This window comes from Anarrhichthys ocellatus, unplaced genomic scaffold (assembly GCF_004355925.1).
Source record: "Anarrhichthys ocellatus isolate YVR2014 unplaced genomic scaffold, GSC_Weel_1.0 scaffold16, whole genome shotgun sequence".
Classification (NCBI taxonomy): Eukaryota; Metazoa; Chordata; class Actinopteri; order Perciformes; family Anarhichadidae; genus Anarrhichthys; species Anarrhichthys ocellatus.
This window is the reverse complement of record NW_022280046.1, coordinates 8771465-8790910: the sequence shown is the minus strand read 5'-3', so window position 1 is coordinate 8790910 and position 19446 is coordinate 8771465. Positions and strand designations below refer to the sequence as shown.

The following is a 19446-nucleotide window of genomic DNA, read 5'->3' as shown; positions in this document are numbered from 1 at the left end:
TGCAGACAGTCAGAGTAGTGAACAAAAAGGGTTTTAATAACTCACGAAACAAAAACAGGTAATCCAAGGACGAGACAAGGGGGGAAATCCGGCAGGACAAAAACAGGGCAGACAGACTGGGAAGCCGGGACCGGGAACAGGAAGAGCAAACCAAGGGGGGCGGGTAGGAAACAAAGCAATGATCTGGCAGTGAGTGAGTGAAAGACAGGGGTTTAAATAGTGACTAGAACAGGTGAGGAGAGTTGTGCTGATGAGGGAGAGTGTGACTGGCAGGTGCACTGAATGAACTGATTAGGGACAGGTGAAGGAAGTGAGGAGCTACAGAAAACCACACAAAACACCCAAGGCAAAGCCTGATTGTGACATGATCTTTGATAGAGTAATGTGGGTTTCTTAACCCTAAATTAAAATGATTTAAGTTATAATAACAGAAATGTGTTTAAATATCATTTTACATTTATATAACTGCATGTACAATATTTTAACACTTGAATAAACAATAATTAAATGCAGAGACAGTTATTTACCAATATGTTAGGAGTAGTTACAGTTATACAGTCTTACACTTACAACCGGCCCTTTGAGGGAAACCATGATGCTGATGTGGCCCAGGGTGAAAATGAGTTTGACACCCCTGCCCTACAGGGCTGTAGTTTATATTATACTTCTAAGCATTTTCATAACACAAAATAACATTTTAAAGTCACATATTGTAAAAAAAAAAAAAACATCTAATGTTGAACATATGGGTATACATATTGAACAGGAAACAACATATAGCCCCCCCCACCCCTGCTGCGTCCCTCTGCCTCCATCAGGACGCAGAGCTCCGCCTCGGATGCTGCCGTTCATCTGATTACCGCGATACAACAGCTGCGTCAACTTAAAGCGACACGCTCCGCTTTCATTAATTAGACTACTGGAGAGAGGAGGAGGAGGAGGAGGGGGAGGAGAGGGAGAGTCAGGGAGAGAGAGGCGCCGAGGATGCAGATGAGGAAAGGGAGCAGCATCCGCCGGGCGCCACCATCTTCTCCTCCCTGCAGGAAGCCGCGTGTCACCGCGTCACTTCTCAGCCTGGAGGATATGACACAGGCTGTGATCTGAGCCTGCAGAAAAAGAGAAACCTCTAAGACCCCCCTCCTCCTCCTCCTTCATCCTCTGCTCTCCATTCTGCGATGCGCGGACTCGCCAGTGCGTCACACTCCGTTCTCCCTGCGTGCGTCGTTTTCTTCCGCTGACGCGTCGCAAACTCCTCGCCTCATTATTCTTAGGTCATGAGATCGGCTGCAAAAACACGCGGCCACCCGCTCTCCGCTCCTGGCTCCAGCCGTGGACTCCGTAGCCTCCGTGGCCTCCGTTGAAACGCGTCGATAAATCCGCGGTTCGCGCGTCCATGTTCGCCTGTGCGGCCTTTTGCATTTCTGCGCCCTCTGTTCGCCGCCCATGCGTCGCCGCTGCCGCGCCACCGCATCTCCTCCTTCTCCTCCTCTTCCTCCTCCCCGCATGGACTCTGAAATCCACGTGAAGCGCGCGTCGTCGTCGTCGTCTCCGCGTCCACGCCCCTCGCTCTGCCGCTGATGCGGTGCGCCTGGGTGCTCGCCGTCTCCTCGTCCTGGCCGCCCGGTGATCCTCCTCTGGCCCGGGGAGTCCGGTGTCCGCAGAGAGGCAGGATGGTGCGGATCGTCAGCGCGCTGGGGCTCGTCATGTTCAGCGTGGCGCTGCTCATCCTGTCGCTCATCAGCTACGTGTCCATCAAGAAGGACTTTCTGCTCAGCACCCCCAGATACGGACCGAACGGAGGACCCAGGATGTCCATGTTCCACGCGGGGTTTCGGTGAGTTCCGGAGGTGGGGGGGTCGGCTGTAGAGCTGAGTGTTTGGAATGTATTTTTAGTGCTTTTAGGTGTGTACATGCTGACATGGTAGAAAGAAACAGCTCAATGTGACCTAGAGTGCATGCATCCTAATGTGCCATTTCATTGATTGTCTTAAATCCTCATAAATGATGTTCCTTACTGTTGTTGTTTTTACATATACTTTCCCAGATGAACGCTCCTCTCTCAGTTTGTGCTGGAAGAGTGGAGCAATGTAACCATTAAACACGTAAACTTTGCCTCCTGAATAGGTGCAGCAGTGATCCGCCTCAGATGGAGGCCTCTGTGCTGTGTGAGGCCCGGCAGCTCTCAGACTCTGCTGCTGTGCTTTGCCTATCGTTTGGTTAATTCGGACCAACACCATGAAGTATTAAAATGCTCACTCTCATCATTTACACACTATAGGGCCAAGCACCCGTATCGACATAAGTGTGCTTTTGTTCCGCGGCTGTTTTTAATGGTTTGGGAGCCACTGTTCCAGTAGTATTCTATGGTAATGCTGCAGCATACAATGATGATGTATTAGACAAAATAATGTGCTTCCAACTTTGTGCAACCCTACAGCCAGACAGAACACTGAAATTAGATCATTTTTGCAAAACTTTTACGTCCAATGATAATGTTTTAAAAACAGTTTCTTATATTTAACGACAGTCTTTCCCAAACACTGGGTCTGGGCCCTCAGGTGGGTGGCAGGAGTTTTTATTACGGCCGCCAAATAAATGTCTTTCATCGTCTTTTTCTATTTAACGTTTATATCTGCAGTTAACCTTTGAGCAGCACAAGGAAGCCTGAATGTTCGTATTGTTCCGATAATTATAGCATTGGATCTAATATGAAAGGTCATGGCTGCAGCTCAACCTGACAATCTACAAAAAGTTTCCAAATCCTCAAAAAACTATCACAGCTAAACAATTGGTTAAGCGACTGGCTTTCACTTATTAGCCTGTTCTTATGATCAAACTCCGTATGGCATCACTAACGTTACCTACAGTGAGGATGGAGTGGAGAGCAGGGCCGTCCTTCAATCAGAGGATCGGCGGTTCGATCCTCGGCTCCGCCGGTTGCATGTCGATGTGTCCTTGAGCAAGACACTTAACCCCAAAATTGCTTCCGTAGCTGTGCCTACGGTGTATGAATGTGATAGAATCTGAATTGTAAGTCGCTTTGGATAAAAGCGTCTGCTAAATGACTGTAATGTAATGTCATGTACAAACAGTAGAAAACTGAGCCACACTTTGGATCTTTTTGTTCTAAATTTCGTGACTATTTTACGAAGTGCCGTGCGACTGGGTTGGTGTCTCATGCTGTGAGGCGGTGTATGTGTCAGAGTAAAGAAGAACTCCACCCCTCGTGCAAAGACAGACACAGAGACAGAGAGAGGTTTGCAAGGCTGCTTTTTTCAGCGAAGATCTCACTCCATAACATCTAAAGTACCGATAGCGGAGCCATTAACGCCGGACCTTATCGATACTCTGGGTTTTTACCACAGTATAATCGGTTCCCCTTTAGAACAGAGTTTCGGGGTCCATCCCTAGTGCTAAATAACATGACCAAGTTTCAATGACCACAAACGGGTGATGAGATGATGGGCCCCTGGTTATACAGACGCCTAAACCCTTAGCCTAGTTGAGCTAGACAACTAATTAAATATAACATCGTAAATATATATCTGAATTCATGACTTCTTCATGATTAAAATGTCATCCGATATGGAGGAGATAATAATAACAACTAATAACCTCAAATCATCAGCAGCTTCCTCCACAAGACTTTATTTTAAAGAGAAGATGAAGCAGCTGATGCTTTGCTTACGGTTTGCACTTCCGGTTATTAAAAAGATTGAAATATGTCTCCGCAGGATCAGTTCAGGTTAATATTTTCTGATATTTTGTCATAAATATAGAGTATAATCAGACACCCTATCTGTCCATAGCTGACTGTATATAAGTAGTGGACGTAGTCATCTTCACGTCACCCATTGGTTTGTGGACTGACATTTCGGAGCCTGCTGGTCGGTAGAGAGAATTCAAGTTTTAAGACACTTCCGCATTGGCTTCACTCTGTATCACGCCTGTAACTGTCATGTCAATGGTGGATGACACTGATTGGCTGATTTGTTTTTTAAATGAGGAGACAGCTTTGCCCTGATTAACTGGTCTACAGTACATGTAGTACATGTCAGTGTGTTTTCTGTGAGTGTGTATCAGCCTGAAAGAAAATAGGGCATCTGTCACTTAATCCTACAGCTGTGAACTAGATCAGCTCGTTCACTCACAACTCCTCCGTCTATTTGAGTCCATTCGCTGCCATGTTTACAATTATTTTATGCCTTCTATGAAGTAATGTTTTCGAAAGGATTTAATGAATACAAATGTATATCAATAAATTTGTTTAAACTTCTTCGATACTGAAAAACTAAACTTTTTACAGTTGCTCAAGTTAATTGAGCCTTAAATTGAGCGTTAGAAGTGGGCCTTTAGTACCTCCTCAAAAAAAACACATCACTAACAAAAATAGCCTACTGGGTCTCAAGACAGTGGCGCCGGCAGGATTCTATTGCTACTGCACAAGAACTGCCCGGCCGCTTATAGGCTACCTTTATACATCCATGGTTGGAACCTAGATATTAAAGAGAACTGAATACAGTATCAGAGGCAGCGCCCCGTTGGTTCCTATGAAAGATGCTCATTGGTGCATGAAGCCAAAATAATAAGTTAGACTTCTGAGTATAAAATTCAGGTAAAAATACTCATAAAGCAAGCTCACTAGTGTTTCCTTTAATCCCGCCTCCCAGCCCTCGGTCCAGCATTGTTCTGGAACTCTTGAATGGGAGGAAGGAAAATAACTCTGGATTCAGTTATTTGTGCATTTTACAACTTTTAGGACCTAATGATTTAAATAAAAGCTATTCAAGTCTTTGTTATGGGAAGTTAATTTACCTCAACAATAATTATCTTTTATTTACAGACGTCTCTTTCCTAATATAGGTCTATGTGGAAAAGACATTTTGGGCCACATGGCATCATGTGACAGACCCGGAAGTTGAAATTCCACTGTTTGGCCTCTACTTCAAAGCCTGGTGCTCTTCCTGGGGACTTGGTTCCCATGCCTGCACATACGCAGTATATTTAGCGAGCGAGTGCAAGAGCAAGAAAGGGAGATTGATAAATGTATTTTTCCATTAACATTACCTATACAACGCCATAAAACTCAGATTAGCCACAGGCAAAGACCAGCCAACAGGCCTGAAAAACAACCATTCTCAATATGCCACTGCAACATTACCTCCAAAACATGTGTTTTTATATCATGAAATGTTCTGCTTCAATCCATATTTGTTGGCATTTAGCCTTTGAAAAACAAAATTTTTGGCATTTTAGGCATGAGAAGCGCCATAGCCAAACGTGTGATAAAAGTCGGCGTTAGGCGTAAAAGCAACAGATTCCCTCATTTGGCAGCATCAGCATGAGAATAGTTATAGTTATAGCAATAACAACAATATACAACAAGTGTGGGGGAACAAAATGCAACCAGTTCAACAAGATGCAACACTGTATCAAAATTAGCAACACAACTTCAGTTACACACACCAATGACGTTCACTTGAAGACAAAATCCAACCTGTCCCTTTTGGATGAATTTCTCGATTAGCCGGGTCATAAAGCTGATCCAAAAGAACTCGCTTTTATGGATGCTGCATCGTCGGTATTGTCCTTTTGTGTTCCTCGCATATGATTTCATCAATTCGAGGGCAGTAAATGTCAGGAAGCGTTAAAATCATAGGAGTGCATGGTGCTGATTCATGTTGTCCCACAGTCCTTTATGTTGGAAAGGTTAGATGGGTCTTTCCCTGAACATCTGCCATGGAACACATCACAGACAGTTCTTTTTTCAGCTGTGCAAAGTCAAAGTGCGACGGTAGTTTCAGGGAATGCAGTCTTTAAGGTGGTGAACTGTTGGAGTTCCAGAAGATAACGGAATGAAATATATATATTTTTGTGATCTTAAAACCGACTTTTGCACTTGATTTAAAATACTGTCAAAAATGTCACCCTCAATGTCATTCTCGCTCACACTACAAGAAGCTACATTCTTGGAGCGTGAGCGAGAATCTCCGTCCAGTCTCGAAAACATTTTTTTCACATTTGTTTTTGTGGAATGTTTGAAACACCGGTGTTCTGCACAGTCTTGTTATGTGTTTTCATCAAATGCTTTAGAGCAGTGGTTCTCAACTGGTCTGGCTGCGGGACCCACCATCACCCCTTAATGACAAGCCGCGACCCAAATTTTCAACTTCTCAAATGTATTTAATTTAATTGTGTGGTGCAGTTTCAACCTGAGCTGAAAATGTCCTCTGTAGTTGTAGTAGGGAGCTAGTATTAGGGAGCTCTCTTGTGCAGAGAAATTGTTCCTGTCAGTCCCCGTCCCACACATGTTTCACGTAAACAAGTAAAACCGCTTTGTTTGTTATGTCTGTAGATTTGTCCATTTGTAATGCAAAATGGCCACTTGCCTTAGTGGAGTAGAGCTGTGGTCTGTTGTTTGATGTCATCCGACATGTCTTCAATTCCTCTACTTATAGTGTCATTTGACAGAGGGTTAGTTTTCAGTTTATCCCCTGATGATATTAGCATTACAAGGCATTAACGGCAAATATTGTTCAGGAGTGTGAATAGACGGCACTCCGCTGCATAAAAAATCCCCTTCAAAATAAAAGCAGAGGAATTATTTAATTTTTTTTCAGGCAAAGCCTGACACATGGAAACATTAATGAGGTTTTCACATTTTGCCATCATTCATCTTAAAATATAAACTAAACTTTTAAAGAGATTTCAGTTGGGCCACTGTAGTACACCTGCTTGTAAAATCATTCTGTAAATCTTTGTCCTTCTTGCCTTGTTCGGTCAGGTCCGGAGGGTGATGCTTAAAACGGTGTCGTTCTGTTGAAGGTTCTGGACGCCAGCGAGCCGACCTTGGATCTGATTTACAGCATAAGAGCCGCATTCATTTTCTTCCCGCTTGTAATCATTTTCCTCCTCGCTCGCTGTCACCGCGGGACCAAGGTTACGCTCAGAGTGAGTTAGATGCGAAGGAGGGCAGAATTTTGAAGGAAAACAACTCCAATGGACAAGTTTCCTGCTGTGGTCGTGTAGAATGAGAGTTCACGATCAAGAGAGTGGTGAGATTTTGGTTTTGCTCTGAATGTGGTGCAGCCAGTTGATGGAGGGTCCATTTGATGGTCAGTCTTTCCTCTGACAAATGAGTTTGGCCAGAATACAATTAAAAAGAATATGTTCCAAATGATCTCGGTGACCCCCTGACCTGTAATCTAGCACCACCATCAGGCCCACATTTCCACTGGACTCTAAAGGTCAGATTTCCATGAAGTTGAATTATTCTCTTTGTTATGAAACTTCACACTACAAGACAAAACTGAATTAATGACATAAATGTAATGGATAACACTAGTCTCAAACTGGGCTAATGTGTGAATGAAATGATCAAGAAGCTATCGTTTAGCTGCCTAGAGCACAATCACTACTGTCTACTCTTTCCTACATCCCTCGTTTTGCGACCGTCCCCAATTCTAAGCTCTTCTGCAATCACCTGCCACAATCGATCTTGAAATTCTTCATAGCTGTATCCTTTCATTTCTTTATCATAAAGTAGTTTGTGCTGGCAGACAAAGCGAGTCAGATGCTATTTTGAATGATGACATTTGCATCCACGGTGGCTCTGAGTGGTGAAAAAACACAGAATATCAAACCAGTTCCGAAAACTTTAATGACGGACAAAAGTTTCACAGATGATGTGTGAACGTGATAACCACAATGTGTGGTCGTATTTATTCATTTAACGTGCGACGCTGCACTTGGGCACAGTGGTGCATTGAGATAAATGCTAACGCCAGCATGCTAGCATGCTCACAATGACAATGCTGACATGTTGATGTTTAGCAGGAATACTGTTTACCATGTACAGCATCTTTGTTTAGCACGTTAGCATCTGCACTAAACACAAAGTACCGCTGAGGCTAACAGGAATGTCTTTTTACAGGGAATTAAACTAGTAGAAGAACTAATTAAATAAACAAAAGTATTGGTGAAATTAACATTCAGATTTAATGATGGGGCTTCATGAAAGGTTTGCAAATTATTACAGTTAAAATGAAATCTAAACCAAACTTCATGGTAATTCATAAAATAGTTGTCCAGATATTTTCCTCAAAAATAAAAACATCAACTTCATAGCGGTGCTAGAGGAAAGGTCAGGGTATCAACAAAGTCAACAGGATTCAGCCTCTTGGAACCATGAATGTCTAAACCAAATTTCATGGCCATTCATCGAGTCGTTGACATATTTCCATCTTGACCACAGTGGTGGACCAACTGACAGAACAACATTGCCATCCACAATGCTAGCATAGCTTTAAAATACCAAACATTTAACAAGGGTTTGTAAGTTAAAGCTTTAAACCACATTTGTTGAACTGATTGTGGAGCTAGATAAAAAGTCAGAGGATCTCAAAAGTCATCAGGATTCATTCTCTGGGAACCACGAATGTCTGTACCAATTTTGTTTGTGCCAATCAATTTTGTTAATGTCGAGATATTCCAGACCTACTGTTGCAAAACCTTCTTCGGGAATTTTTTGCACATTCATACACCACCATTCAAATAGTTTTTGCAGTATAACTTAGCCCTCTAATGGTCGAGATAAACAAATGTGCGACTATGAAAATATGATATGTTTTATAAAGTTACTGTGACTGAAAATCTGCTGTTGCTATTTCACCATCACATCGTATTCACTCATCCAGTGACCAGAAATGTGTTCTACTAAGCTTGATTTTCGAAATAATTGCATTTTTATTTTGGTAGTACTTTGTAATTGCAACAAAAAAGGGCCAAAAACTCAAATGACCACCAGTCGAGCTGTTATATTACAATAAGTGTTTAGTTGTTACAATAATATAATATCAAGTAAGTATTTGAAACACACTTTCCCACTGCATGCTAGGTCTTCATACAGCCTACTATAAAGTCTTTTAGGTTTTCCTCTGTCCATAAATGTCATTTTAAAGTCACTGGTGATGATGAAGATAAAAGAGTTTATTTTTTTTGTTTTTGTGTTACATTCCTCCTGCAGCGAGAGGCCGCCTCGCAAACCTGACCTGAGGTGAATAGAGTGCTGACTTTTGAATTCAAAAGACAAGGATATACTCTCTTTCCTTTTCCTTAATTTTAATATTCATATTTTTTCATGGCAGCTTGATCTATCTATCTATCTATCTATCTATTGATCTATCGCCTGTCTATCAACCTGTCTATCTATCTATTCATCAGTGATCTGATACTGCAGCAACGACTCTATGACCCTGAATTTACCCTGAAGCCTTTTGGATGGTGTGGTGTTGGTTTTGAAACAGCATGATATAAAGAATTAAGAGGAATACTAAGAGTTAAAAATAAAAAATAAAATATGTGATATACATATATGATGATTGCATTAGATTATTCCAGTAGATTGCAGTAGTAAATACGTTTTTATTGATCTTTGACACAAGTTTATTTTTTATTCAAGGTTCTATTCCTTGATACTAACATGAATCATCTGTATATTTGGGGATTAGTAACGAAGTCCCCAAAGGCCTCCAAAATTTTGTTTATAAATCTTAATCTTGGTTATTATCTTCTGCATGCAAGATAATAACGTGTACATATAAAGGCTAATAATAAATATGTAGCATATTTTAAAATCCGAAATATATTGAAACAACACGTTCTTACTCCCAACTCGTAAAAATGGCAGCTTGGTTAACAAGTGTTTAATTACACTGATGCACCGTTTAGCATCTGTATGAGATGCACTCAGCTTTTAAACAAACTCCAATGTAAACCCATTGCAAAATACGTTTTTTGGTGACAAACCTGAAAAATACAGTTGTTTGAAAGAGATGTTTTCACAGTAACGTGAAATTATTGGATGGTCAGAGCAACTGACGTATAAAGAGTGGAAAATTCTGCGTGTAGGTCGGACACGTCAAACAAACACAGGACTTTCACCCAGGAGACAGCTGTTCATGTTCCGTGTGAAACCAAGTCAAGGTGGACTTCTCTGACCGTACGTTTATAAAGTAACTTGTGTACTTAAAGCCCAAGCAAGTGCTTTTGTTTCCATAGCCTAACCAAGTAGTTTTTTTGCATAGGTAAAGTTAAATACTAAGTAAACCCACATTGGAAGTTTATTTTTGAAACAACACTATGCATGTCCCGAGTGGAAACTGACACTCCGTCCCTGACGCGTCCAAAACTGACGCTAGAGGGGTAACTAGAGCGTCATAGTTGGAAGTGGAGAGCCACTGACGTTGTGTCGGTGTTTGATGAGTTGGGAGTGAGAACGTGTTGATTGAAATGTCCTGCATTAATACAAAAATCCAGTTCCAAGTCTTGATACAAAGAGAGATCTTTCCCAACTGCAATGTGCTCAACTTTAGTATTCCCACTGTAGTCTTCTGGCAAATTCAAGTTGGTAGCTACAGTACATTATGCTGGTCCGGATTCAACGCTGCACCTCTCTGGCTTAGCCCCACTGGCTTCAAAGATGGCGAACAGTGCAATAGCAAAAATTATCTGCTGGAGGTCTGACTGCCATCAGATCCAGGTCAAACAGTATTTACACATACTTTCTAAGGTTTGTCTTAGACTGGTTGGGCATCACAGAGGTGGGGTTTAGCATGCAGGACAGTATAAATCACAGAATGTTTGAATGAGCCTCCTCAGTGATCAAACCTCTGATGCTGTCTGAACTGTCCTGATTGAGTAAATTCCACCAACTTCACTCTTCATGCGAGATTAACCAAGCTGACTCGCAAATACTATTTGACCAGCTGTGTCTGCCATAGCTAAGTCTTGTCCTGAAACCTTGACATTTTGATGTTAATCTAAGGCAGAATATTGGTATTAAAAAGGCAAGATCTCTGTTTAAACCCACTTTGCATTGTGGGAACTCCTCTTTGTCCGTCTTTTCCAATTACCTCAACTATGATCTCTTCCATTAACACCTCTACAAAGCATGGCTCCAGTTGACTGTTTTAAATTATTATAGCAAAAAAACATGGCCCGCCATACGCTGCAACTGATTGGCTAGTACTCGCTCTCTTTGTTGGTTGGGTTAGTTAGGATTTAGCATGAAGAATGAGACTGGTTAGGGTCAGAATATCAGGGCAAGCCAATCTGAGGCAGAGTAGGACAGGCCATACTTTTGCTATGGTAGGATTCGAAAAATCGCATCCATGACGTTACGCATGGTATGACGATCCTCTAACTATATAACCAGCTAGCCAACGTTTGCTGCACAATTGACCTGCTGATGTTGGGTCTTTCTGATATCTCGGTTTGTTAGCTAACAAGCTAGTCACCAATCCATCCGGTTGTTGGCTGGGTTTTGGTTTTGCTAGAGTTGAGACAGACCTCAAACTTGGTGACTTCACCATGAGGACAGTCATTGTACCCAACAGTTGTTGGTGAGCAAATAACTAACTGCTGCTAAAACCACAAGGTTTAATTTTCAACATAATAGTTCTACGCCGGCTCAATAAACAAGATGCAAGTAAATCATACAGCTTTTGCAGTTGTTGAAAGGTGGATCAGTTTTCCTCTGCTTCCACTCTTTGTGCTAAGCTAGGCTAAACACATCCCGGACCTTTCTTTGTAGCGATGAAACCAATGTCCACTTTCTCATTTGACTTTGGGTAAGACGGAGAATGTTGTGTTTAGAGGAATGCTACCAGTAAACAGCAGCATAGACAATAAAGAGTCAAATGCATTCAAAATGTCAAGGTTTCCATGCAAAAATCTGACATATTTAAATAAGGTTGCAAAGTTAATTAATACACTGGTAATCTGGTTAAGTCTCGGTTTTTATATTTTCACTTATAGCATTTGAAGAGTTAAGGCTTCTTGCACTGCAAAAAAAAAACAGTGTTCATCTTATCAAGTAGGTCGACCTCATGTTCAGTCTTTAAATGAGATTAAATTTACCAACAAGGTGACGTCATTGGATTTCTCATGGAGTTCAAATGTCTTAAAATGCAGTAAACAGGGTAGCATTTCAAGATGCGGGCGGTTGTTTTAAAACTATCTCGAAAATGAAGGAAAATTAAACCAAATTTGGTTGTTGGGGATATGTTTCACTCTACATACAGAGTCTCAAAGGAACTATGACAACTTGCTAAGATGGACAGAATTCCTGCAACAGTTTTTGCCATATTGCTTACCTTCCCACAGTACGCTGGGTTGATTTGATTCTAGACAAGAGGCTGCGTTTACACTGAGCTGATAGTGTAAATCAAAGTGTCTGAATCTATTTTTCACTGCAGCTGGTTTCCTAAAGAAACAAAACACAATAGCATCATTGCTGCTGCTTGGATGCAAAAAAGGTTACAATCTTATCTCAGATTTGGAGTAAATTTGCTAAAGATTTATATATTATGTTTGCACACAACTCCAAATAATTACAATAAGATTTCTAGGGTATTGGGTTGTTTATAACTTGACTGTTTGTATTTCTTGGCCTGTCAGACAAATTACTTTTAATGCATTGGAATGCAGGTAAATGAGGATATTTTTTGCATTACGTACACACCTTGTTTTAAAAGAGCTATAATGCTCCTGAAAACATTCTAAAGTGCAAGTGGATGAAGCCGACCTCCTCTGAACACCTCAAGACTGGGTTAACCTCTGTGTCTCCCCTTCCTCTTCCTCTTCCTCTTCCTCGTCTGTGTAGCTCCCAGCTGGCGTTGAAGTATCTGGATCCAGCTTTCAGTCCTCTGACCAACGCTCTCAGCGAGGACATGCAGAACTCCTCAAAATGGACCTACAACAGTTCTGCTTTTCTACAGCTGAAGTAGGTTACTCTGTCTGTGGTGGGATTTTGGCTGTTCTGAAGGTCAGCATGCTCACAGCAGTGAGCACTAGTGGTGAAAATATTATTCAATTAGAGAATAATATATTTTGTGTGAACATATTGTAAAAAATGTCTTTATTTTATACAATAAGCATGAAAGTTTAATTTGGAAAGTCAAACCACTGAAACTGAGACATGATCAGCAGATTGTTTCCCAAACAGCTGTAGTGACTATAAGCACTGGTTTTAAAGTAGTTGGAAACAAGTCCAAGTCAAGTCTCAAGTCAGAGACAAGTACATGTCAAGTCTTTAATCTTGACGAAGTCTTAACTCAAGTATACAGTTCTTGAGGGCTGGTCCAAGTCAAGTCTCAAGTCAGCTGACACAAGTCAAGTCTCAAGTCAGCTGACACAAGTCTAAGTCAAGTCTCAAGCCAGTCAAGACATGTAAATGTCAAGTATTCAGTCTTGATAAACCCAGTCATAACTCAAGTCGCCATTGTTTAGGGCTGGTCCAAGTCAAGTCTCAAGTTAGCTGGGACCAGTCCAAGTATTGTTTCAAGTCAGCTGAGACATGTCCAAGTTAATTCTCAAGTCAAGTTGAGACAAGTCCAAGTCAAGTCTAAAGTCAGTCGAGACAAATATATGTCAAGAATTGAGTCTTATCAAAGCTAGAGTGAGTGTTAAGTCCTTAAGGGCAAGTCCTAGCCAAGTTTTTAGTCAAGCCTTTTGTCATGTCCAAGCAAGTCTCAAATCAAGTCTCAGGTCCGCTGTCTTATGTATTTGTTCATTGTTGCGGCTTGGATGTTTTTGCTTACAAGTTTTAAGTTAAATCAAATCTGAGTCAAGTGGAAGTCCTGGTAGAAGAAGAAATAGATTTTGTGCAACCAGGGAGCTGAGATCACGTTCAGATAAACTGATCATCAGATGAGAGAGAGCATTAAAATGCTCACTTTGATGTATTTTAATATCACAAAATGGGGTTTTATCAGGTTTGTATGGGCCAAAGGGTGAAGAACAATATCAGCAACAATACAAGAGAACAACTGCATCGACATCAACAGTCTGCTTAATCTGCACATTAATCACGTTTAATGCAGATTTAATTGCACAAATGGCATTAACTGGTTTTACTGTGTTTATAGTTCATGAGGTCTGTTCATCACTGGGTTTAAACCCCCCATAGGCTTTTTTTCCTTTAATCTACTGTTTGTCATTATTATGTTTACATTTTATCTTGGTTGCTGTGCCAAATGTCTCGTCTAAAGGTGTGGCTGTACCATACAATGAGCAGAGCTGTAAATTAAGCTTAAATTCATTGATAAGCAACATTAAAGAGCAGTCATACTTTTAAAAAAGTAAATATTTCTAAATCTATTTTTTGTGGCTCAGTAGTTCTTTCTGCCATTCTGAAAGATTGTGTTTAATGTTAAAGGGTCACGCATTTCGTACGCATTTCGTGCATACTGTATAATTCAGATGCAGATATCACAAATTGGAAAATCTACAAACATTGTACTAAAAGTTATTGGTTTATGTTTATTTTTGTGTAATTCTGGTGAACTGTGCCTTTAACTTTGATATCTATTCATTTAAAAACAGTTTTTGTTTTTTAAAACTAGCAGGAGGTGGACATATTAACAGCAACACCTGTAGTATACCAGTGGTGTTCATACATTGCATTGCTTTATGTTCAGGAGGAGGGTTCATATTTTGTCCACCTGGAACAACCTACTGTCCAATCCAACAGCATTATACTGTGTAGGTATTGCTATTATTGTGTCCACAAAAATGTCTTGCAGAAACGAGATCGCTCAATACATCGACATCCCCCACAACTTCACACTGATAAGAGACTCAGTCCGAATCGGACAGCTGATGCACTACGACTACTCCAGCCACAAGTACGTCTTCTCCATCGGTGAGAACTTCCGCTCGCTCCTCCCCGAGGTCTCGCCGATCCTCAACAAGCACTACAAGGTCTGCGCCGTGGTCGGCAACAGCGGCATCCTCACCGGCTCACGCTGCGGCACCCAGATCGAGAAGTTTGACTTTGTCTTCCGATGCAACTTTGCGCCGACCGAGATCTTTAAGAAGGACGTCGGGCGGCGGACCAACATGACGACCTTTAACCCCAGTATCCTGGAGAAATACTACAACAATTTACTGACTGTGCAGGACAGGAACAACTTCTTCCTGAGCCTGAAGAAGCTTGACGGCGTCATACTGTGGATCCCGGCGTTTTTCTTCCACACATCGGCAACGGTGACGAGGACGCTGGTCGACTTCTTCGTGGAACATCGAGGTCAGCTGAAAATCCAGCTGGCCTGGCCCGGAAACATCATGCAATATGTCAACAGGTAAGACACCCAGTAAGACTGCGGTACATTAACAACAAAGCGCCCTCTATTAATATTATATAATGACATCTTAACATGAGCCTTTGCATTTACACCATGATAAGCGGAGAATCCGAATGAACTTACACTAGGCTACGTCATTTATTAAGATGGCGGATGTTATTGACATGGGTCTGCCATGTGCCGCCTTAACAAATTGAGGAATGGCATTAGTCCAGTGTACCCTATGCTATAGTAGTGCATTTCTTGGGGACTATTTTCAACCGTGGATTAATACACATTTGGTGCTGACTGTTAACAGCAGCAGGATGGTGTATTGAGTCAAAATAAACTAAAGTGTGTTCATTGTAATGAAGGACCATGCCACCCAGTGCAACAGTGTGACTCATTGTCATGTTTTTAATAGTTTAATGCAATAGGATTTTTTGATGATAAAAGAAAATGTGGATTTCCAAACCTAATCCAGCTTCACAAAAATCCACTTTAATTAGTACTTGGTGGTTTTTGCCAAATGTGTTTTGGAGGGAAATGCAAAGTTGCTGTTTGGATTATGTTAAGAGATGCATCCATTGCAATTTTCTTGGCCGATTTTCATTCTGAGAATTATAATTGTCAGCAAGGCTCCAGACTAACTTTTTTCACTCGTCTGGAAAATAATGTCAAGTCTGTGTAAACTGATTACATTTGAACACATCATGATAGCATTATAATTTACCTCCCCCAATACTCATTTATACAACTTGAACTCATCATAATGCAAGCTAAGTCGACCTCCGTTAACGTTAGCCGTTAGCTCCGTTATAAGCAGGACTGTGCTATGGAGAGACTCCATGCAGACGAGCTGGTCACTGTGATGACTCTGACCAGTACGATGGGAATGAATTACAATACAACAACTGCCTGATTAAGTTAGTCACTCCAAATGTTTTCAAGGTTGTTCCTCCGCCGCTTAATTTGGTGCTGCTGTGGGCCGACGTAAAACTATCATGCAGCACACGTGTAAATGTAACCTGCAAAAAGAAAATGAAATGTGAGAGTAACCAACCGGTCACTTTTGTAGTGATCAACTGAAAACGTCCGGTTTCGATAGTCTGATGATCGATCGGTGCAATTCTAACTATGTTCACTGCACCTCTCAGTCATTTTTCTGCTTGTCTTGCACACAATTAGACACATTTACACCTGGTAAAGATGGTCAATGCTGTGTCCTATAAAAGGTAGCACATATGTTACACATTTGTTTCTCGGTAAAAACCTGTGTCCACCGGTCTCTCTCTCGCTCTATTTTATGTCTGTTTTATGTCCCTATGTATCTCTGTCCTGTTTGTAGTAGTTAGTGTGGTTGCATTGTATTGAGCTGTACTCTTATATGGCAAAGAGGAGATTTAGGCTCCAAAGCCAGATTATAAGGAAACAGCTATTTAGTGAAAGGTATGGCACAGAGCTGGGACTGTGTGTGTCTGGAGAGGGATTTAAGTCCGGTGCTTAGTGTTGTTGCAGCAGATTAGGCCGCTCGTACAGTAGCGGCCTAATCTTCACCAATCCCATTAAACCTACCTGCTCTGGAAGAATTACCGCGTTCAAGCAGCTCAGTCGGCTTTCAGCACCTCAAGGACTCTTGGGAGGTGGTTTTGTTGAGGCGGTTTGGAGAGTTCCCCCTCTGTGTTTCTACGGAGCAGGACTGCCTGATAAAAAACATCAGCAGTAGTCATATTAGGTTTTTGTTTTTTTCTCAGATTCTGAAATCATTGCTGTCAACAGTTTATTATCAGATTTTTGGTGACTGACAGTAACAATTCACCTTACTTAAAAACCTAAGGGGAAAGTACATGGGCTAAACCTAAGGAAACGGGGGGATCTTATACCTGGTGTGGACAATAGACTGTCTATAAGAAGTGGACGTAGTCATCGTGACGTCACGATTGGTTTGTGGACTGCTGTTACGAGGCTCGAGTTTGGCGATTTCGCCGTTGCCATCTTGGATTACCGCCGTCACCATGTTGTTTTTTTTGGTACCGATGAATAGAAGTGACCATATTTGGAATGCAGAGGAGTGACATAGTGACGCCGGTCGCCCCAATGCAAGTTTTGAGACACTTCTGTATTAGCTTTACTCGGCAGAACCCGAGGTTGGCGCCTGGTGTGGACAGACGCTGCAAACCGCAAATGTCTGAAAGCTACGAAAATATGCAGAAAGGCTTTGTGTATTCCACCATATATAGTTATGTAAATCAAATGAATCAAGGCCAGATATAATATTAATAACAGGTGGAAGCGTGGTGCACTACCCACGTTCAAAGATTGTTGATGATTGTTGACTGATTTGGTGTGAATGCAATGAAACACTCCACGTTGAAATATCTAAGGTTCCGTTAATGTATAATTGTTCTCCTCACTTGTGCTCAACAGCTACTGGAAAACCAAGCAGCTGTCGCCGAAGCGCCTGAGCACCGGCATCCTGATGTACACGCTGGCGTCGACCATGTGCGACCAGATCCACCTGTACGGCTTCTGGCCCTTCGGCTGGGACCCCAACACGGGGAAGGAGCTGCCGTACCACTACTACGACAAGAAGGGCACCAAGTTCACCACCAAATGGCAGGAGTCCCACCAGCTGCCCGCCGAGTTCAAACTGCTCTACAAGATGCACACGGAGGGACTGCTGAAGCTCTCCCTCTCCCACTGTGCTTAGGGCTACAAACTGCAGCAGGTGCGGCGCTCCTTCCGGACTCCTCTCCAGCGCTTCCACGGGCCAGAATTGTCAAAATGATGAGGCAGACGAGGGAAGACTTCATTATAATTTGTGGTTGGTGCAATGGGTTAAACTCTTTTCAGCCCCAAAGCCACATTTGACGAAACAGTGCAAGTAACAAGGAGTCTATTCTTTTTATACTGCTCAAGAATCTAAAGACGAAGAAGAATACAGTTTTGGAAAATGTGGCTGCGGATGGACTTTCGAGTGATGTTGCTTTTATGGCAGAATATCACAACCTTGAATTGCTTCATGGTGTTTTTAGTCGCTCGTCACTCTTAGGACTGCAACTACAAATCAGACTGAGGTGAGCGCTGCGTCAGAGAAGGTAGATCCCTCCTCCAGTTCTATGAGGTTGACACAGTTTGGGTCCTGATGCAATGGGGCCCTGAAAACTGAAAAGCAATTTTTGTTGAAATTGAACATGCCCGATCCGATGTCTGAAAGCGCACATTGCTCGTAGATTCAAATGCAGAGATTGTCACCCTGACAACTATCCATAGTTTGTAAAATCCTCTCTCATATTGTTATAAAATGCTGTGCAGTGTTTTGGCATCTGATAACCCTTCAACCATATGAATCAGTTACTCAAAGTGGACTTTCTGAATCATATTTCATTGTATCACTAGTACCTGAAGCGACCACCAACACAGACCACCAACACAGAAGGTGTGTCACCTTCGCTGTTGGATGTTGAAACATTTGGAACAGTACAAAAGAGAACAGGGCAGTAGTTGTGTTTGCTCAATTGCTCCATTCAATTTAGGCATGTGGTAGAACTTTGAGTCAATAACTTACAATGAGTGTAAAATTTAAACACAATAACCATCGATAAGTCACATGCATAAACATCTATAAAAATATTTGATTCGTCGTACAGATATCAGTCGGTTGATTGTTAAAGCTGCAGGTGAAACTTTTAATATATACCTTATAAAGTTGTTACAGCTCAAGTGTAAACAAGCTTCCTATGTAAACATCCAGCAGACACAGAGGCACATTAACATCATTTGAGTTGTTTTTGAGTCCATCTGATGAATGTAAGTCCAGTATTTTCTCTCTTTTAGCTCTATTTTTGGTCTCCACCATCTCCTGGGAGAAATATCTCTTTAGCTGCTTAATTCTCCACTTTCTTCACCAGCAAGTCATTAACTGTTTGCCAATTAAAGCTAAGAGAAGTCTGAGGTTTCAGTAGAACCTCTTCTATGGCACTGCACAAGAGTAAATTAATGTGTAAACTATCAGAGCCAAGGCTATTTAACGTCTGGTAACATTTTACACTTTACCACAGCAACATCGAGCACAACCATAATCTGTATAAAGACTGAGTCCGCTTGTGTGTCCATGAAACATCTTTAACAGACGAGAAGAAGCACAGACAGGACCATACATGTCAAAATTGCGGATAAAGGTATAGGGCTGTTTGCTGACTTCGTAAACTGTATAAACGGTGACATTACCATGGCGACAAATCTGAAAAGTCACTGTTGGGAAAAAAGCAGAGGCACCACGAACAAACATCCATCTGCAATGCAGTTTAGGATAAGGCTC

At 41.7% G+C, this 19446-nt stretch overlaps 1 protein-coding gene across 2 annotated transcripts; it reads left to right on the top strand.

Moving 5' to 3' along the window:
• Positions 1 to 915: 915 nt before the first annotated feature.
• On the top strand, positions 916 to 18532 carry st8sia3 (ST8 alpha-N-acetyl-neuraminide alpha-2,8-sialyltransferase 3). 2 transcript variants are annotated; one of them, XM_031855689.1, is made up of 5 exons: positions 916 to 1834; positions 9026 to 9055; positions 12665 to 12784; positions 14586 to 15143; positions 17553 to 18532. In XM_031855689.1, exons 1-5 carry the CDS (start codon positions 1578 to 1580, stop codon positions 17833 to 17835), a joined length of 1248 nt encoding a protein of 415 aa, XP_031711549.1. In that variant the 5' UTR covers positions 916 to 1577; the 3' UTR covers positions 17836 to 18532. The 2 variants fall into 2 exon arrangements, with proteins under 2 accessions (XP_031711549.1, XP_031711550.1); XM_031855690.1 differs by lacking the exon at positions 9026 to 9055.
• Positions 18533 to 19446: the final 914 nt, after the last annotated feature.

Coding starts and splice junctions, on each gene's coding strand:
- st8sia3 (XM_031855689.1), top strand. CDS start 1,578: ATGCGGTGCGCCTGGGTGCTCGCCGTCTCCTCGTCCTGGCCGCCCGGT. Junction 1,835..9,025: donor ATGTTCCACGCGGGGTTTCG/GTGAGTTCCGGA, acceptor TTCCTCCTGCAG/CGAGAGGCCGCCTCGCAAAC. Junction 12,785..14,585: donor TCTGCTTTTCTACAGCTGAA/GTAGGTTACTCT, acceptor AATGTCTTGCAG/AAACGAGATCGCTCAATACA.